At 43.4% G+C, this 16,701-nt stretch overlaps 1 protein-coding gene across 9 annotated transcripts in view; it reads right to left on the reverse strand.

The window, feature by feature from the left end:
• Positions 1 to 16,701, reverse strand: part of ANKRD44 (ankyrin repeat domain 44) — a 304,874-nt gene that overhangs the window by 131,679 nt on the left and 156,494 nt on the right. For all 9 annotated transcript variants that reach the window (XM_058664770.1, XM_058664775.1, XM_058664771.1 and 6 more), the window contains exon 4: positions 13,234 to 13,304. In XM_058664770.1, the coding sequence (XP_058520753.1) occupies positions 13,234 to 13,304 (71 nt within the window). The remainder of the gene's footprint in view (positions 1 to 13,233; positions 13,305 to 16,701) is intronic.

Raw genomic sequence — 16,701 nt, forward strand, 5'->3', positions numbered from 1 at the left:
CCACTTCCCATCCAGCTCCCTGCTTGTGGCCTGGGAAAGCAGTCGAGGATGGCCCAATGCTTTGGGACCATGCACCCGTGTGGGAGACCTGGAAGAGGTTCCTGGTTCCTGGCTTTGGATCGGTGCAGCATCGGCCATTGCAGTCACTTGGGAGTGAATCATCGGATGGAGGATCTTCCTTTCTGTCTCTCCTCTCTGTATATCTGACTTTGTAATAAAAATGAATAAATCTTAAAAAACAAAAATCTTCAATCCACTGCTTCACTCCCCAAGTGGCCACAATGGCTGGAGCTGAGCTCATTCAAAGCCAAAAGCCTCTTCCAGGTCTCCCATGTGGGTTCAGGGTTCCAAATCCCTGGGCCATCCTCTGCTGCTTTCCCAGGTCCCAAGTAGGGAGTTGGATGGGAAGTGAAGCAGACAGGACACAAACCAGTGCCCACATGGGATCCTAGCACTTGATGGTGGAGGATTAGGCAATTGAGCCAGCCCTCCTCCCACATTCTTTGCTTCTGTTGAGTTGATTTTACCTTTATTGAGCCCCTCACTTTCTACTTTGTTTTTATTGACTCAGCTCATGGATATCATGACTATGACTCTCAAGCCTGCTTGTACAGTGAGATCACGTGGGGCGTGCTTTAAATGCAGGTGCCTGATTCTGATCAGAATTTTGGTAGATCTGAGCATTTTGTAAGCTTCCCTGGAGATGCTGCAGTGGGGCAGGTTTGAGGATATTCTTCTGTTTAGTCAAGGCAATGATTCAGCTCCTCTGCTACTTCTAGAGAGTTCCCTAGGAACAGTAAGTAGGGCTCCTTTATGGACATCTTGTCAGAGTCACACTGATAAACTGACAAAGAGCATCAGCGCCAGCTCACTCTCTTTCTACCCTTTAAATGATGTCACGTTTACCCTTGTCTGCTTGGGGTGGTTAATTTCAGGTGTCGACTGATTAAGGAATACCTAGAATCTTGGGAAAGGGTGTGTCTGTGAGAGTATTTCCAGAACAGTCCCTCATGTGAGTCCGAGTAGGTAGCTGAGGAAGACCTGAGCGCCGTTAGGTGGGCACCCTCACTCAATGAGGGCCTGTACAGAATAGAGAAGGGGTTGGTCCCTTGCTTGGAGAACTGGGAGATGCTCATCTCTAGCTTTGTACATCAAAACTCCCGGCTTGCTGACCTCTGGATTCCAGGGCTTACTAGCAGTGACTGCCTCATGGGAACTCAGGTTTTTGCGCTCAAACTCAGAGTTCCACCCTCAACTTCCCTGGTTCAGAGGCTTTGGAATGTGCCTGGCATCCCATAGTCTCCAGCCTGCAGATCTGTCATATCAGAGTGTCTTAGCTAATTCCCGTTACTATTCATCAATTCCCTTTTACACACCTACCTACATATGCTATTAGTTCTGTCTCTTCTCGATCCCTGATGGACAACCTAGTTTACCATACAAGCATATGACAGTGCTCTAGATAGAACTGGCACACAGCAACATTAACATGATCATCACAGACATAAATGATGGAATAAGAATGTTCCATGAATCAGTAATAACCACGCATGGAGATGAATGGCTAATGTAGAGAGCAGATGGACAGCAAATAAGAAACAAACTTTAAATTAGACACTATAGTTAAAATAAACAGTATGCTGATGAGGGACATTCCAGTTAGACGTTATAAACAAACTGATAATGCCCAACAAACCAATTTGTTAAAATTACCAAAAGAATACATACAAATATATGTTACCCACTCTCAGAAACTGACAATACTACTAAACATTGCATGAACTCATTTTACAGTGAAACATGTATACAAGCATTATTTTCTTTTCCAGTTTTGTTTGAAAGGTGGGGGATAGGGAAAGTGAAAGTAAGAAAGAAATAACAGAGCCCTCATCTGCTGGTTCACTCCCCAGAAGCCTACAACATCTGGACGAGGGCCTCACATAGGTTGCCCACATGAGTGCCAGGAACCAAGTACCTCAGCCATGACTGTTACCTCCCAGGGTCTGCATTAATGGGAAGCTGCATTCTGAAGCCAGAGCTGAAAATCAAACCAAGCTAATCCAATGTAGTACATGAACATGCTAACGAGCTGAATACTTGCTCCTCTACATGCATTATTAATGTCCAGAAACCATATACAAAGCCCTGATAAAACTATGGAATGATGCCAGAAACAACATCCAGGCTCTAGCCTAAAAAACTAATTAAACAATAAATAAGCAAGTGAAAAAGTAATGGCATAAATTGTAATATGAGGTTAATATTAGAAAAAATAAATTTTTATTAACTGGATTTATAATCATAACATGGTAAGAAAATACTAAAACCTCCATTGATTTTATTTATATTTATTTATTTGAAAGAATTACAGAGAGGTAAAGAGAGGTCTTTCATTGCTGGTTCACTCCCCAATTGGCTGCAGCAGACAGGGTTATGTCAGGCTGAAGCCAGGAGGTTCATCTGGGTCTCAAACATGGGTGCAGGGACCCAAGGACTTTGGGCCATCCTCCACTGCTTTTCCAGGCACATCAGCATGGAGCCAGATGGAAACTGGATGAGCTGAAATGCCCAATACAACAATGACCTGCTAGGTTGATATACAGATTCTAATACGACAGCTTTCCAAAAAGTTCATGGAATAGGCATACTGTGAAAAATTGTGCACAGATTTCAAATATTTGTGCACTGAAATAAACCATGGTTAACTGCATTTTCCACGAACTTTCTTAAATTATCTTCATGTATACCTTTAAAGTAAAAGAACCCTAAAATGCTCAAGATTTATGCAAGGAATCCACAAACTAAGGACAAGACTGGAGCAGGCATTTGGTGCAGTGGTTGTCACCACTTGGTTTGCCAACATCCCATACTAGAGTTCTGGTGTGGGATTCAGCTGTTCTACCTCTGAACCAACCCCATCAAATGCATACCCTGAAGGACAGCAAATTCTGATTGAGGTACTTGATTCCCTGACACCCATATCAGAGACCTGGATGGAGTTTTGGGCTCCTGGCTTTAGCCTCGCCCAGCCTTGACTGTTGCAGACATTTGGGGAGTCCATCAGCAAATGGAAGACTCCTTTCTGTCTCTTGTCTTTCTGTCTCCTTGACTGCCTTTCAAAAATGCTTTTCAAGTAAAATTAAAATGTAAAGATAAATATATTGATAACAATGCAAGGACAAATCATGTGGGAGTCCCCAAGTTGAAGCTATTCACTACTCTTACTGAAAGCTTTGCATTGCCCAAATCACAAGGTAAAAGCAATAGTAAACTTAATCAGCTCTGACAAGAGTTTGGACAAAATGGAGAAAAACCATCAGAGGACTACTACATGGTTAAGGAAAACAATGATGAACAATGAGACTCACTCAAAGTTCAGTGCACCTTGAAATATTAGCTAATTTATAAATGACAGGAATAAAAGAGATTCATAGTTTAAAGATGCATGTTTGAATATCTTTGCAGATAGATAATCTAAAATATTGGCAATAACAACCACAAAGCAATATTCTAAAAAAAATGGTAATGGCCTTCTCACATATCTACAGCACAATAACAATACATGATCACTTGAATTCCTCTGTTTTACAGGTGATTTTATCATGCTGGTACAGATTCTTGCTTTGCACTAAATACATAAACTCATGACAGACTTAACAACAAAAAATAAAATATACAGAATAACTTCACAAAACTATAGTACATGAATATAACAATGAATTCACGAAAAAGTTATATTTTAAAAGTGATAGCTTTGTCCGACTGAGGGAGTCTACTGTGACTGTGGTAGAAGCTGGTCCAGCTACACTTTCTGCACAACCAACTGAGGTGCATTTGGGGAACTGCAGGAAGGATAGGGGTAAGGATGGGAGAGGGGAAAGGAGGGGAAAGAAGACGGTCCCTGAACTCCAGGAAACAGGTGCACATTTGGGCTGACACGGGGGCAGCAGGCTGTGAGAGGAAAAAGCTAACAACACAACAAAAGTAAGGCAGGAGGAGCAGGCTTTCCAAGCTGGGCAATCAACAATTTAGACCTCCTGGGACTCCTTAAAATCATGAAGAATATTAGACTTGGCACAAGCTATGGCATGGAGTTCCTGGCCAGGCACATCCATGCAAAAGGCACAGTGATTCTGACAGACATTTGGGTCACATCTAAACAATTAGTAAAGGAAAGGTTCAAGTTCATTATCAGATTTGGGGGAGGGAGGGACACAGAACAGGTTGCAGTCTCTATGAAACCTCTTTTCCTGTGAACTTGAGGTAATTCCCAAGTGAGTGCCAGCTTCGGTCCACTTAACTCCTTTATGGCCCCCAGACACCTGGGAGAGAACCTTCATTTTTATTTCTGCATCTGCTTAGGTGATGACATGCATTGCTGTCACCTTCCTCCCAATAAGGATTCTATGAAGAAATATTTAGCCTGCAAAGGAAGGGTTATACATTTCCAAAGATTAACATAAAAAATGAAAATACGGTAGTTACGGAACTGAGTTCACAGGCATACAGAATATCAGACACAAGAAAGTCCTTAGGGGTCACCTGGGCTGGCCTTGGTTTTGAAGGCAGCCTCAGGGCACAGGAAGGACACTGGAAGTCCAGGGTGAAGTCCAACTGTTGGCTATGGGCCTTTTCTGCCAGGCCAGGCTTACTCAGTACACAGCAGCATCCTGACATAATCTCATTCAAATATCAAGTCTCCTCCATTCTCTACATTTATAAACTCTGAAGTTTTAGTCTGCCAAACTGAATACAGGTATTTAAAGAAATTTAGTAAAAAAAGATTTGGACAAAATTGACAACTTCCTTTTTTAATACTGCATTTTTGTCTTTCAAACGTTTTAACCTTGGAGACTTCAACTTGGTTTAATAACAAAGCAATTAAGGCTATTTGGGAGATTAATAATTCTACTTTTAAAGAATATTGATTTACCTACTTATTTATTTGAAAGGCATATTTATGGGGTGGGTTGTGGGGAGAAGAACAGAGAGAAAGAAAGAGAGAGAGATCTTTCACCCACTGGTTCATTTCTCAAGTGGCCACACTGGCTGAGACTAGATCAGGCAGACACTAGGAGACATGGGCTTTATCAAGATCTTCCTTGTGGGTGTAGGAGCTCAAATATTTGGGCCACTTTCTGCTGTTTTCCAGTTGGATTAGTAGGGAGCTGGACTGAAAGTGGAGTAGGTGGGACAAGAGCTGGCAACCATACAGGATGCCAGCACATAGCCCACTATACTACAACCCTGACCCCAGATGCTTCTTTAATCAAAAAAAGAGCAAAACAAAACAAAAAACTTTCAGGGCCTGGCACTGTGGCATAGTCAGCTAAGCCTCCACCTGCAGCAGAGTCATCCCACATGGGTGCTAGTTCATGTCCCAGCTGTTCTACTCCTGGTCCAACTCCCTGCTTATGACTTGGGAAGGTAGTGGAGGATGGCACAAATCCTTAGGCCCCCTATATCCATGTGGGAGACTCAGAAAAAGCTCCTGGCTTCAAATTGGGTAAGCTCGGGCCCGGTGGGGTGGCCTAGCAGCTAAAATCCTCGCCTTGAAAGCCCCGGGATCCCATATGGGCGCTGGTTCTAATCCCAGCAGTTCCACTTCCCATCCAGCTCCCTGCTTGTGGCCTGGGAAAGCAGTCGAGGACGGCCCAATGCATTGGGACACTGCACCCGCGTAGGAGACCCGGAAGAGGTTCCAGGTTCCCGGCTTTGGATCGGCGTGCATCGGCCCGTTGCGGCTCACTGTGGGGAGTGAATCATCGGACAGAAGATCTTCCTCTCTGTCTCTCCTCCTCTGTGTATGTCTGGCTGTAATCAAATGAATAAATCTTTAAAAAAAAATTGGGTAAGCTCAATCACTGGGTCATTAGGAAAGTAAACCAGCAGATGGAAGATCTCTGTTTCTCCTTTGTGTAACTCAGCCTTTCAAATAAAAATAAATCTTCCAGAAGAAATCTTTTTTTTCTTCCTGTATCACACACTGGCTAAAAATTAATCTCCAGGAGTTTGGTCTAACAGACATTTATAAGATAACAAAGAAACTAACACGTGGAAAGGGAAGTAAATATCTGATGAATTAAGAAAAGACACTTAGGTGTGGGAGCTTGGGAAAGCTGCTTGGGATGTTCACATCCCATTTTGTAGTCCTGGAGTTTGGATCCCAGCTCTGCTTCCAACCCAGCTTCACGCTGATGCACATCTGAAGGGCTGCACGTGACAGCCCAGGTACTTGGCTCCCTGCAACCTGGATGACAGGCTTGGACTGAGTTGTAACTTCCTGGCTTCAACCAGCCCCAGCCCTAGCTGTTGCTAGCATTTTGAGCGTGAACTAGTGGATGGAATATTTCTCTTTCTCTGCCTTTCAAATAATGCAAAAATAATTTTCTAAAAAAGACATTCACAGGGCAAGCTTAACTTTTGCGACTTCAGCATCCTATGTAAGCACTGGTTCATGCTCCAGCTTCCCCACTTCTAATCCATCTCTCTGCGAACAGCAATGGAAGGTAGCCCAAGTATCTGGTCCCCTGCCACCCCTGTGGGAAATCCACAGCTCCTGACTTTGGCCTGGTCCAGCACTTACCACTGTACCCATCCAGGGAGGGAATTAGAGAATAGAGTATTTCTCTCTTTCTCTCTGTAAACTACTTTTTCAAGTAAATAAATACATGTTTTAAAGAAATACACTTGAATAGTAGCTTTTCAAACTACTTGTAAGGAAGGAACAGATTTTTTCAAGAGCCAACACTTCTGTAAAATACAGTAAGATAATTAAAAGAATCCAAAGGCAAAAGCTATTAGCTTGATAACTGCATTGACTATAATAGGCAGAAAATTATATGATCAATGTGGAAGCTTTTGCTGGCTTGCTCTTACCAAGACAGTGAAGACAACAGCTCATGGTCATCACCACACACAGGACACCTGTGAGGGTCCACTGAAGCCTTCAGTTCTTTGGCTATGAGCAGACACCTTTCCTCCAAAATGGAAGCGCCAGCCCAGCGACCATGCAGCCCTAGGGCTGAGAGTCTTGCTGGTGACTCTCCTCCTGGCAAGCTGACCCATGGGAGACACAGAGACAGCACACAGAGGATCATGAGCTGTCTCAGGCATTTGCAGTCGGTTGGCTTCCACTTTTTATGACCTTCTCATTATACAAAGGCCACGCAACCTTGCAATAAGAGACCAAAAGATGGCTGGTGCGTACAAGTCAGGTCTGAGGTCATGCCACTCCTCAACAAGACCACTGGACTCAGACTTTGGCCACAGGGAAAATCACAGGGTGTGTGGTCTGACCTTGGAGTGCATGTATCAGGACTGGACCTCCTCAGTTGCTGATGCCTGTGTAGCAGAGAGCATGCCCAGATGCACATGGGAGACAAGTCGGCCAGCTCAGCCTGGCCAGGTCTAACAGGTTGGACATTCTCCTAGGCAAGCTTTGCACCTTGGGTCTGTGGACATACTAAGATGAACTTTATCAACCAACAGACCTTGGAAAGGAGAAATAAAACCAACAACTTCTTAGAACTATCAAAACCATTCAAATAACATTCTCAGAACACTTTCCTGCATTGGGGTCTCTAAGGTAGCATCAAATGATCCTCCCCCATCCCCGGGGTGCTGATGCAATTTGACAGCAAGGAACAGCTCCTGCCCCTTCTCCCCTGTGAACACAGAACAAAGAAAAGAAAAAAGAAAGCTGAACCATTTGTCCCACCCACCTTCCTCCATGCCTGACCCTCCCCTCCCTGATGGGGGACCCCTATGGGCATGCATCCCTCTCAACTATGTAGGCAATACTGGACATTCAAAAAATTTTAAAGAAGCCAAAATATACTCTGGGCACATGGAAAAGGGAATAGGAAGCATGTATCTTAAACTCTCACCTTTAATATTGTTTTATTCTCAAATGTGTACTGCATTTAAGAACACACAAGTTACTCATAGGAAAATAACAGTGTGTGACCCTACTTGTCCTTGCAAGCACAAGCAATGTCAGATTTTATCAACTATGAGTTGTTCTGTACCAAGATCTGGATTCCATACAACTTTGTGTACTCACCACAACAACCCAGAAAACTTGGAGATTTGGGAAGAATATATACAGGTATTGCTACAATAATTGAGTAATCTGCAAGTATTAACATTTATGGTGAAATTACAAGTCCTGAAGGTGTCTCCTGTCATCATCAGGGGTATTTATCAAATATTGATTAAAGCAACTCTCTTTTCTATAAAAGCTGCATAAACTGACAATCAATTTGCTCAAAGAATGGGATTGTTCCTCTGCAAGGACTTAGCATCAAACTAAACTCTTCCATTATAACTGTAATTTCTATTAGAGAACAGTTGTTCTAAGAACTAGTAGTACAAAGGTGATTTACTAGGACTTGGGATTTGAGAGAATGCCAAGGGATCCACGCAAGTAGCACTTGCGTCAGATACGAGGAAGGACAGACTCTAGAGCATCCCCAGTCTTTGGTCTCGGGCTTTAAAGGATGGTATGTAGCCTGTATCAGCAGCAGCTTCATAAAAGTACAGATTTCTGGACCCAGCCAGCAGTTCATCAGAATCACTGGGGGTGAGGCTCTAGGGCAGATATTGTGAAAAAGCACCCAGATGATTTAAACAGACATTGAGTCTGAATACCACTCATTTCCTTCTGGATAACAGATTGCATAATCTTTCTACACCATGTATGTTCTAGATACATTTGTATAGTCAATGAAGGATAACTTGAAGTAGTTATATTCCAATCATGTATATAATTTTTTAGAATTATGTCTACCAGTATTTGGTACACAGTAATAACTTTTTTTTTGGAAAGGCAGATTTTACAGAGAGAAGGATCTTTCATTTGCTGGTTCCCTCCCAAGTGGCCAGCCAGAGCTGAGCTGATCCAAAGCAAGGATCCAGGAGCCTTCTCCGGGTCTCCCATGCAGGTGCAGGGTCCCATGGTTTTGGGTAATCCTTTACTGCTTTCCCAGGCTACAACCCGGGAGCTAGATAGGAAGCAGAACAGCTGGACATCAACTGCTTATATGGGATCCCAGCGCATGCAAGGCAAGGACTTTAGCCACTAGGCTAAAGTGCAGGCCCAAGTTTTATAAATTCTTTAGAAGATTTATTTTTATCTTTTCTTGAAAGGCAGAGTTTACAAAGAGAAGAAGAGACAGAGAGAGAAATATATTTTAACTGCTGGCTCACTCCCCAACTAGCCGTAATGATGGGAGCTGAGATGATCTGAGGCTGGGAGCTTTTCCTGGGTCTTCCACACAGGTGCAGGGGCCCAAGCACTTGAGTCATCATTCACTGCTTTCCCAGACCATAAACAGGGAGATAGACTGGAAATGGAATAGCCAGGACACAAACCGGCACTGCAGGCAGAGGCTTTAGCCCACTATGCCATGGTTTTGTGAATTTAAGTTATAAATTAAGGGCTTCTCCTGCATAGCTCTGGCAAAGATCATTATACCATTTAGGGTCTTTGCACAGGTGCCAGAAACAGACCCATTTTATTAGCTGGCACAGATTCGCAGAAACTACACAACAGTTAAGCCTGTGGGTTCTCTGATCCCACTCTCCTCTGCCTACTCGCTGTGACATCTTTGGCTCCTTACTTAACTTCTCTGAAACTGTTTCCTAAATTAGCATCCCCAATAGTCTTGATCTCAAAGGGTAGCTCAGAGGTGATGAAATGCACAGAAAAGAACTTGGCATGTGTCCCAGCACACAGTAAGCCCTTCCTACATGCTCATCATAGTAACACATATTTGGACCACGTGTCACTTAATCCTCGGCCCTACTCTCCAAAGATAGGAAACAATAGCCTTGAACTTTCCCAATCAAAAGATAGTCTCTAGAATAGGGAGCGTAAGCCTTCCCAGCGAGTCTTCTTTGTTGTTACTCTTTACACATTACAGCAGGAAGGGCGTGTGCAGGAGGCCAGCTGCATTGACACTTAGGCCGCGGCAGACCATGTGTCTGGTTGCCCGCCTCAAACATAGGTCTGCAGAGGCCACCCAACACACATTCTCAAGACCTTCCACGCAGTTGGCTTTAATAAACACATGCTAAGCTTCCACCAGCGTGTGTGAGACTTTCTGGCTTATATACATTAATTCCTTTCCCCTTCAGCTGCTCTTTTACAAGAAAGAAAAGCAAAGGGGCAACGTGTATAAACTCAACAAGGAACACATAAAACAGCAGACAATAACACTCCAAAATATTCTGTCTGAAAGCCCTGAATCTTGCCTATGTCCAGCACCCACTATTACAAAATATATTTCCCTTACATTTCGGAAGGAGTCTGTCTACATGTCCTCACTGCCTTGAGAATAATAACAGAAAAAGGAGGGGAGACTACTTCAGGCATGGGATAATCTAACAAAGAAATTATGCTGTTTGACTCCAAGAAGCTTACAACCTGGGAATCCCAGCTGTGCCACACTGGGAAGGAGTGAAAGGAGGAGACCAGGGGACAAGACCCAGAAGGGAGGCCTTGGGCGAAGCCTAGTCAGCACCACTGTAAGTCTCCACGATCCACCTGGAGAGCCCAACCTCAGTAAGCAGATGTTCAAGGGATGCACTCAAACACACGACAGACACGCACAGAAAGCAAGATGTTCACTCACAGAAAATGGATTTTTCAAGATTCAGGTTTTTGTGGTTAGAGAGTTAACAGAGGTGGAGATGTCTTGGACATAAGACCAAGTACTAGAATCACCTGCTTTCGTGTCTTTCTCACTAGACCACAAGCTTGTCCCAGTAGACAAATGCGTCCTCACGGTAGGGACTCCAGATATGACTCACTTTTTAGATTCATCAACAGGCATAGTTCCTGTTCTATAGGAGGCACTCAGGATTTTTTTTTTAACGAAAAAGACCTTTACTTGTTAAAGAGGAGGCAAATCCATACATTTTTTGAGACACTGATGTATCAAAGATCCAGTGAGCCTATAATTTGGTTCAGAAAATATTTCCCTGTAAACACACTGGTCAAATGAAACCACTACTTTCAACTCAAGCACATTACATCAATCCCAGGTAAAAGAGAAAAAAATGTAGGATCTAAAGAAGATTTAAGGGGTGAATACTGTGGCCCAGAGGTTAAGCCACTGCAAGGGACTCCTACATTCCATTTTAGAGTGCCTGGGATTGAGTCATATCTCTACTTCCTATCCAACTTCCTGCTAAAGGAGTTATTTAAAGCAGTTATTTATTTTTACTTGAATGTCAACGTTACAGAGAGTGGGAGAGACAAATCTTTCAACTGTTGTTTCACTCCCCAGATGGCTACAATGGCCAGAGCTGAGCCGTTCCAAAGCCAGGAGTCAGGAACTTTTTCAGGTCTCCCACATGCGCACAGGCGCCTAAGCCTTGGGCCATCCTTCTCTGCTTTCCCAGGCCACAAGCACAGAGCTGGATCAGCAGTGAATCAGGTGGGATACAAACCAGCATCCATATGAGATGCCAGCACCACAGGTGGAGCATTAGCGTGGCATGCCATCATGCCAGCCCCACAATTTAGGACTTTCACTTCTTTCATTTCGCGTGAGCTATTAAGAAAGAGAATGCAACAAACCGGGGAGAGGGAGGGAGGTGGAATGGAGAAGAGGGGAGGGGGAGTGCTCAACTGCTACCTGCCAAAAACATTATGACATTTCTGGATGGGTGCCACAGAGGAAGAGCTGATGTGGACGTTAGCCACAAACACTTGCCTGTGCTGCGTAGTTCCGAGCAGCACCTCCTGCTCCTGGATGTGTCCAGGGAGCACTGCCTCCTCTAGGAATAGAGTGGATGCAGGCATCTCCTCTCACCTTGGGTTCCCTGCCATCCCTCAACCAGCTGATCTACTTGCTGGTTGTCCCTGTCCCTGAGATCCCAGCCTGAACTGATAATGTCAGACCATCCATCAGCCATCTTCACCGCAGTTTCCAGCATTTGTAATGAATGATTTCTTCCGTATCAGGCTCACTGTATTTCTCCAATGCACCAGGTTTGAGATGTGGGAAAAAATAGAACCTGCCCTCACAGAGAATGTGCCCTCAAGTGGCACATTTGCTAAACCTGCCACTCAAAGAGGAGTAGCCAAGTCACTTGCTCTGGGCTTTGTCAGTCAACAGCATCACCATTCAGCATGAGCTTCTTTTCTGCCCCCCTCTCTCTAGGAACCAAATCCTGTGAGGTTCACCTCTCAGGCTGAAGTCTTGCTCTTGCCTTTACCCCAAGCTCCTCAAGTCTCCTATGGCCCTTGATTTGCACCTCTGCCTAAAATCCCTCCCCACCCAGCCTACTTCCATGCTGTCACCACAGTGGTGGTACTGAAAAAGTAGCTGAGTATGTCACTCCTCTGTTATTGTCTTTCTCCACAAACCAAGGGATACTAAGCCCCTTGTCCTCTAGCCCAGCCTCAACTGTAGACTCACCTATACCACACCTTGTATTCCTATTACCCTTAAGTGAGACCACAATTTATTCACTCCCATGCCTCTTATCCTCTGGCACATTCCCTCTGCCCTCCCTCCTTTCCCTGGCCTGTTAAGTTGCTACTCATTCTTTTTTTTTTTTTTTTTGAGATTTATTTATTTTTATTGGAAAGGCAGATTTACAGAGAGGCAAATTTTACAAACAGAAGGAAAGACAAAGAGAAAGATCTCCCATCTGCTGGTTCACTCCCCAAATGACTGCAATGGCCAAAGGCGAGATGAGACGAAACCAGGAACCAGAAGCCTCTTCCAGGACTCCCACACAAGTACAGGGTCCCAAGACTTTAGGCTGTCCTCTTCTGCAGCCAAGAACACGAACCAGCACCCATCTAGCATACAGTACTTGCAGGAGGAGAGTTAGTCAACTGAGCCAATGTGCCAGCCCTCTACTCATTCTTTAAGGACCAGTTCAACTGATGCCTGTTTTTGGAAGACCTCCTCTAGTCATGCAGTTAGCTCCAATTCGACCATGACCTTGTGCCAATTTATTCCAGCTGCACCTCCTCTCTCTCACATGCACAACTTGCTGAAGTCAAGTGCCATGCTTGGCCTACCCCAGACGCCTCCTCTTCTGAACCATGGCTAGTGTGCAAGAGGTGTTCAAATAAACATTGCTTGTTATTGGCAACCCTCCTAGTTTGGAGGTAAAAGTCTCTTAATCACCAACAAGGACTCCTAAACCAGTGCAAAGAATTTTTATTCTAGGGGAGTAGGTATTAGATTAAATAAGGTAATCACTCACCTCACTTCTGGAAGCAACAGCCCTGTGCAGAGGGGTCAGCCACATGTTGTCCTTGGCATTGACACGAGCTCCTGGAACCAAAGAGCACACATTTGAGGCTTAATGGAATCTAGGCATATTCTGCTGATATTAGTCAAATGCTGTCTCCTGCTCTGATTTGCCTGAGGTAACCCAAACAGTCTTTACATTAGTCATGTTCTGACAAGATTGGATCAGGGCCGAGGAGAAAGCAGCTTTATAAGAATTGCTGTGATTTTTCTGGTAATAACTAGTTATTTTGGTAGGAAGCAGCCAACCTCCAGAAAGCTTCGAGACAAGCTATGGCAATTGCTCATATCTCACTCATGCTCTGGGGTGGGCAGACAGGTTCAAGCACCAGCCAGAACCTGCTCACACTCCATGAAAGCCACATCACCACCATGGAGTACAACTGTGCTGCAAATGAATTCACCGACAGTAGAGACCACCACATCCCATGAGGCTCCCACAACTCGCCATGAAAACAAACCCACCCGGTCTCTCTCTGAACTGTCAAAACATTCCATACAAGCCTCCTTCAGGGGCTCCAGGGTTATAAAAAGGCAATAGAAGGAGACAAGAAATATGGGTGATGTGTTTTGTAGGCAGCAGTAAGAGAAGCCCAATTCAGCTGTAGGACAAGGCAGAAAGAAAGTCATGAGGACAAAGGCTGGTGGAAGAATTGGGGAGACTGAGAAAGTAAGACAGAGGAGAGGAAGTACCAAGAGGAAGCCTCAGGGTCAAGGGCCGGGAAAGTGACTCAAGGGGATGCCAGGGTTGATTAATCTCCATGAGGCCAAGGCTGGCTGACAGCTGAAAAAGAGAAACCTCTTTAAAGTCAGCTTAGATTAGGATACTGGCTAAGAGGAACTCACAAATCACAGAACTGACACTGTCATTTACCTGAAAAAGAACCGATACCATCAGCAGCGCTCATCATAGAAAACAAGAACATAATCCCTCCCACCTAGCACCCGTAAGAATATAATGCCTCCCTGTGAGCCTTCATCCTAACTTCATGAGTTTGAGATGGGATCAGAAACTGTGGTTTTTGCATGTCTCCAGGAACCATGGCTACTGTAATACACTGTCAAGACGCAATGCCCTGATGCATTGTTGCTTAAGTTTACCAAGGCCAAAGTTATTTACACTCTAATTCTGCTCACTCTAGCTTGTCCAAAAATGGTCCATGCCTATTTACTCCACAATGAATATAAGAAAATCAGACTGGGTGGGCAGAGCCAGCAAAAATGTCTGGCGTCAACAAGAAGATGGGCTAAATGCTGCTAAGGTGTAAAATTAATGCAGTCTTGAACAACAGTGGCAATCACAGAGAGAAGTGAGTTCTGATATCAGCACCTACCAGCTCAAGGACCAAGAGTTGCTCATCCATAAAGAAAGGTTACCATCCACAATGCTCCACCCACTTGACTGCTGTTTGGGAAAACCAAACCAAAAACACCAAGGAACATGAGTAGCTCTTATTTCCAAATCAACTCCAAATCTACAAGCAGATTTTCAAAAGTAAAAAGCATAGCCCTTGTCCTACGAAGAGGCAATAAGCCAAAGAAGCCTAATTAAGAGCACAAAGGATCTCCAAGCCACATAGCCAAGTACCTTTTTAAACAAATCAGGTGCTAGAGAATATTGAGGAGAAAAACACATTGGATGTGATTAAAAACAGAAAAACCGGTGAATTTTTAAACAAAAAGCTTCAATATCTAATACAAATGTTAGATTTCTTCTCCCAAATCTTAATTTCAACCAAATTCCAGATTTTTACAAAGCCTACATTTCTAGCTTGTAAATAAACAACATTTATCCATCCATGTCCCAGGACATCCTCTTTACATATTTTAGAAACTATTTACCCTTTTAAAAAGCATTCACCTTTTCATTAGGAAATTTTCTTGGATGATATAGTTGATCACCCTGTTTTTAACCCCAAACATTAAGTAAGCAAAATACAGGCAAATTCATTACTTTTAGGCATGTCTTTGTCACTTTTGACACAAGCATCATTTGGAATTCACACAGTTTTGGAGGGCTGGGTTCAAGTCTACTATTCATAGCCTCGGGCAGACTAAACTGTTTTGAAATTCTGTAAACTCAAAAACTTAACCCAAGCAAAAACTGAAATGACAAAACACATATGGAAAGCTAGTTATCAAAATTCATCATGGAGAAGAACATGAATGCAACATTAGCCATATATTTCACATCCCCCATCCAACTGGTAGAAATGACAGAGTGGCAACAGCAAGAGTTAGCAAGAGTACCAAACAGCAGGAAGATTTACCATATAACTGGTAAAGACTGTAAAGTGGTCCAGCCCCCTTTGGGAAGCAATGCTGTGTTACTCAGTGACACTGATGGTATATACAAGTGGCAAATTTAACCAAAAACACACCTGAGGGAAATTCAACATACACTGCAGCATCTTTTCAACAATAGGAAGTTGAAATGCTAAATGTTGAGCAGAAGAAAAATGAGTAATACACTGATAGATTTGTACAATGAAAGCTACACTGTCATGGAAATGGACAGACGAAGTATAAACAAATACAGTTCAAAATCAAAACACTGAATGAAAGGCCAGCAGTGTACACAGCAGGTAAAGCAGCACCCATTAAGGCCAACATTCCATACGGGTGTCAGTTCGAGTTCTAGCAACTCCACTTCTGATCCAGCTCCCTGCTAATGCACCTGGAAAAGCAGCAGAGGATGATCCAGATGGTTGGCCCTTGCACCCATGTAGGAAATCTGGATGAAGTTCCAAATTCAGCCTGGCCCAGGGTCCACACTTGCAGCAGTGTGGGGAGTGAATCAGTGAGTGGAAGTGTTCCCATGCTTTGTCTCTCTCCATACACACATTTCCATTCCCTGTCACTCTGCCTTTCAAATAAACAATAAAACAAATCTTTTAAAAGACGTACTGAACAAATCACATTACAGATTAATATCGATGGCATAATACTACTTACTTATGTTTTAAATTTTACAAATATAATTTTCCATGTTATTTATGGCATATATGTGAAATAGAAGTGAAAAAAATGTGGCTAAAGAACAGATACCAAATGTGGACAATGGTTGTTTTGGGGAGGAAGAGAGCAGAAAGCCGGTACAGGCACACAGATGGCTATAACTGTGTGTTGAATGGTTTACCTCCTTTAAAAAACAATTAAGCAACTGGGAATCACAATTGTGTATTTACTCCGGAATGAATATTTTCCATCTCTCCCACCTTGTTTAGTGGAACTGTTTCCTACAGAAAACCACTCTTGCCACTGTGTCAGAATTGTGTGCACTTTGTAGTGTCTTAGTCCAGTCTGCTTAATTTGTTAACTTGTTGTGCAAAACTTACCATGTATATGACATTAACTTTTGAATTGTCTAGATTCATGTAATGGCAGTATTTGCCTGGAAAATCACTGGAATAACTTAAGA

Source organism: Ochotona princeps, chromosome 5, assembly GCF_030435755.1.
Source record: "Ochotona princeps isolate mOchPri1 chromosome 5, mOchPri1.hap1, whole genome shotgun sequence".
Lineage (NCBI taxonomy): Eukaryota > Metazoa > Chordata > Mammalia > Lagomorpha > Ochotonidae > Ochotona > Ochotona princeps.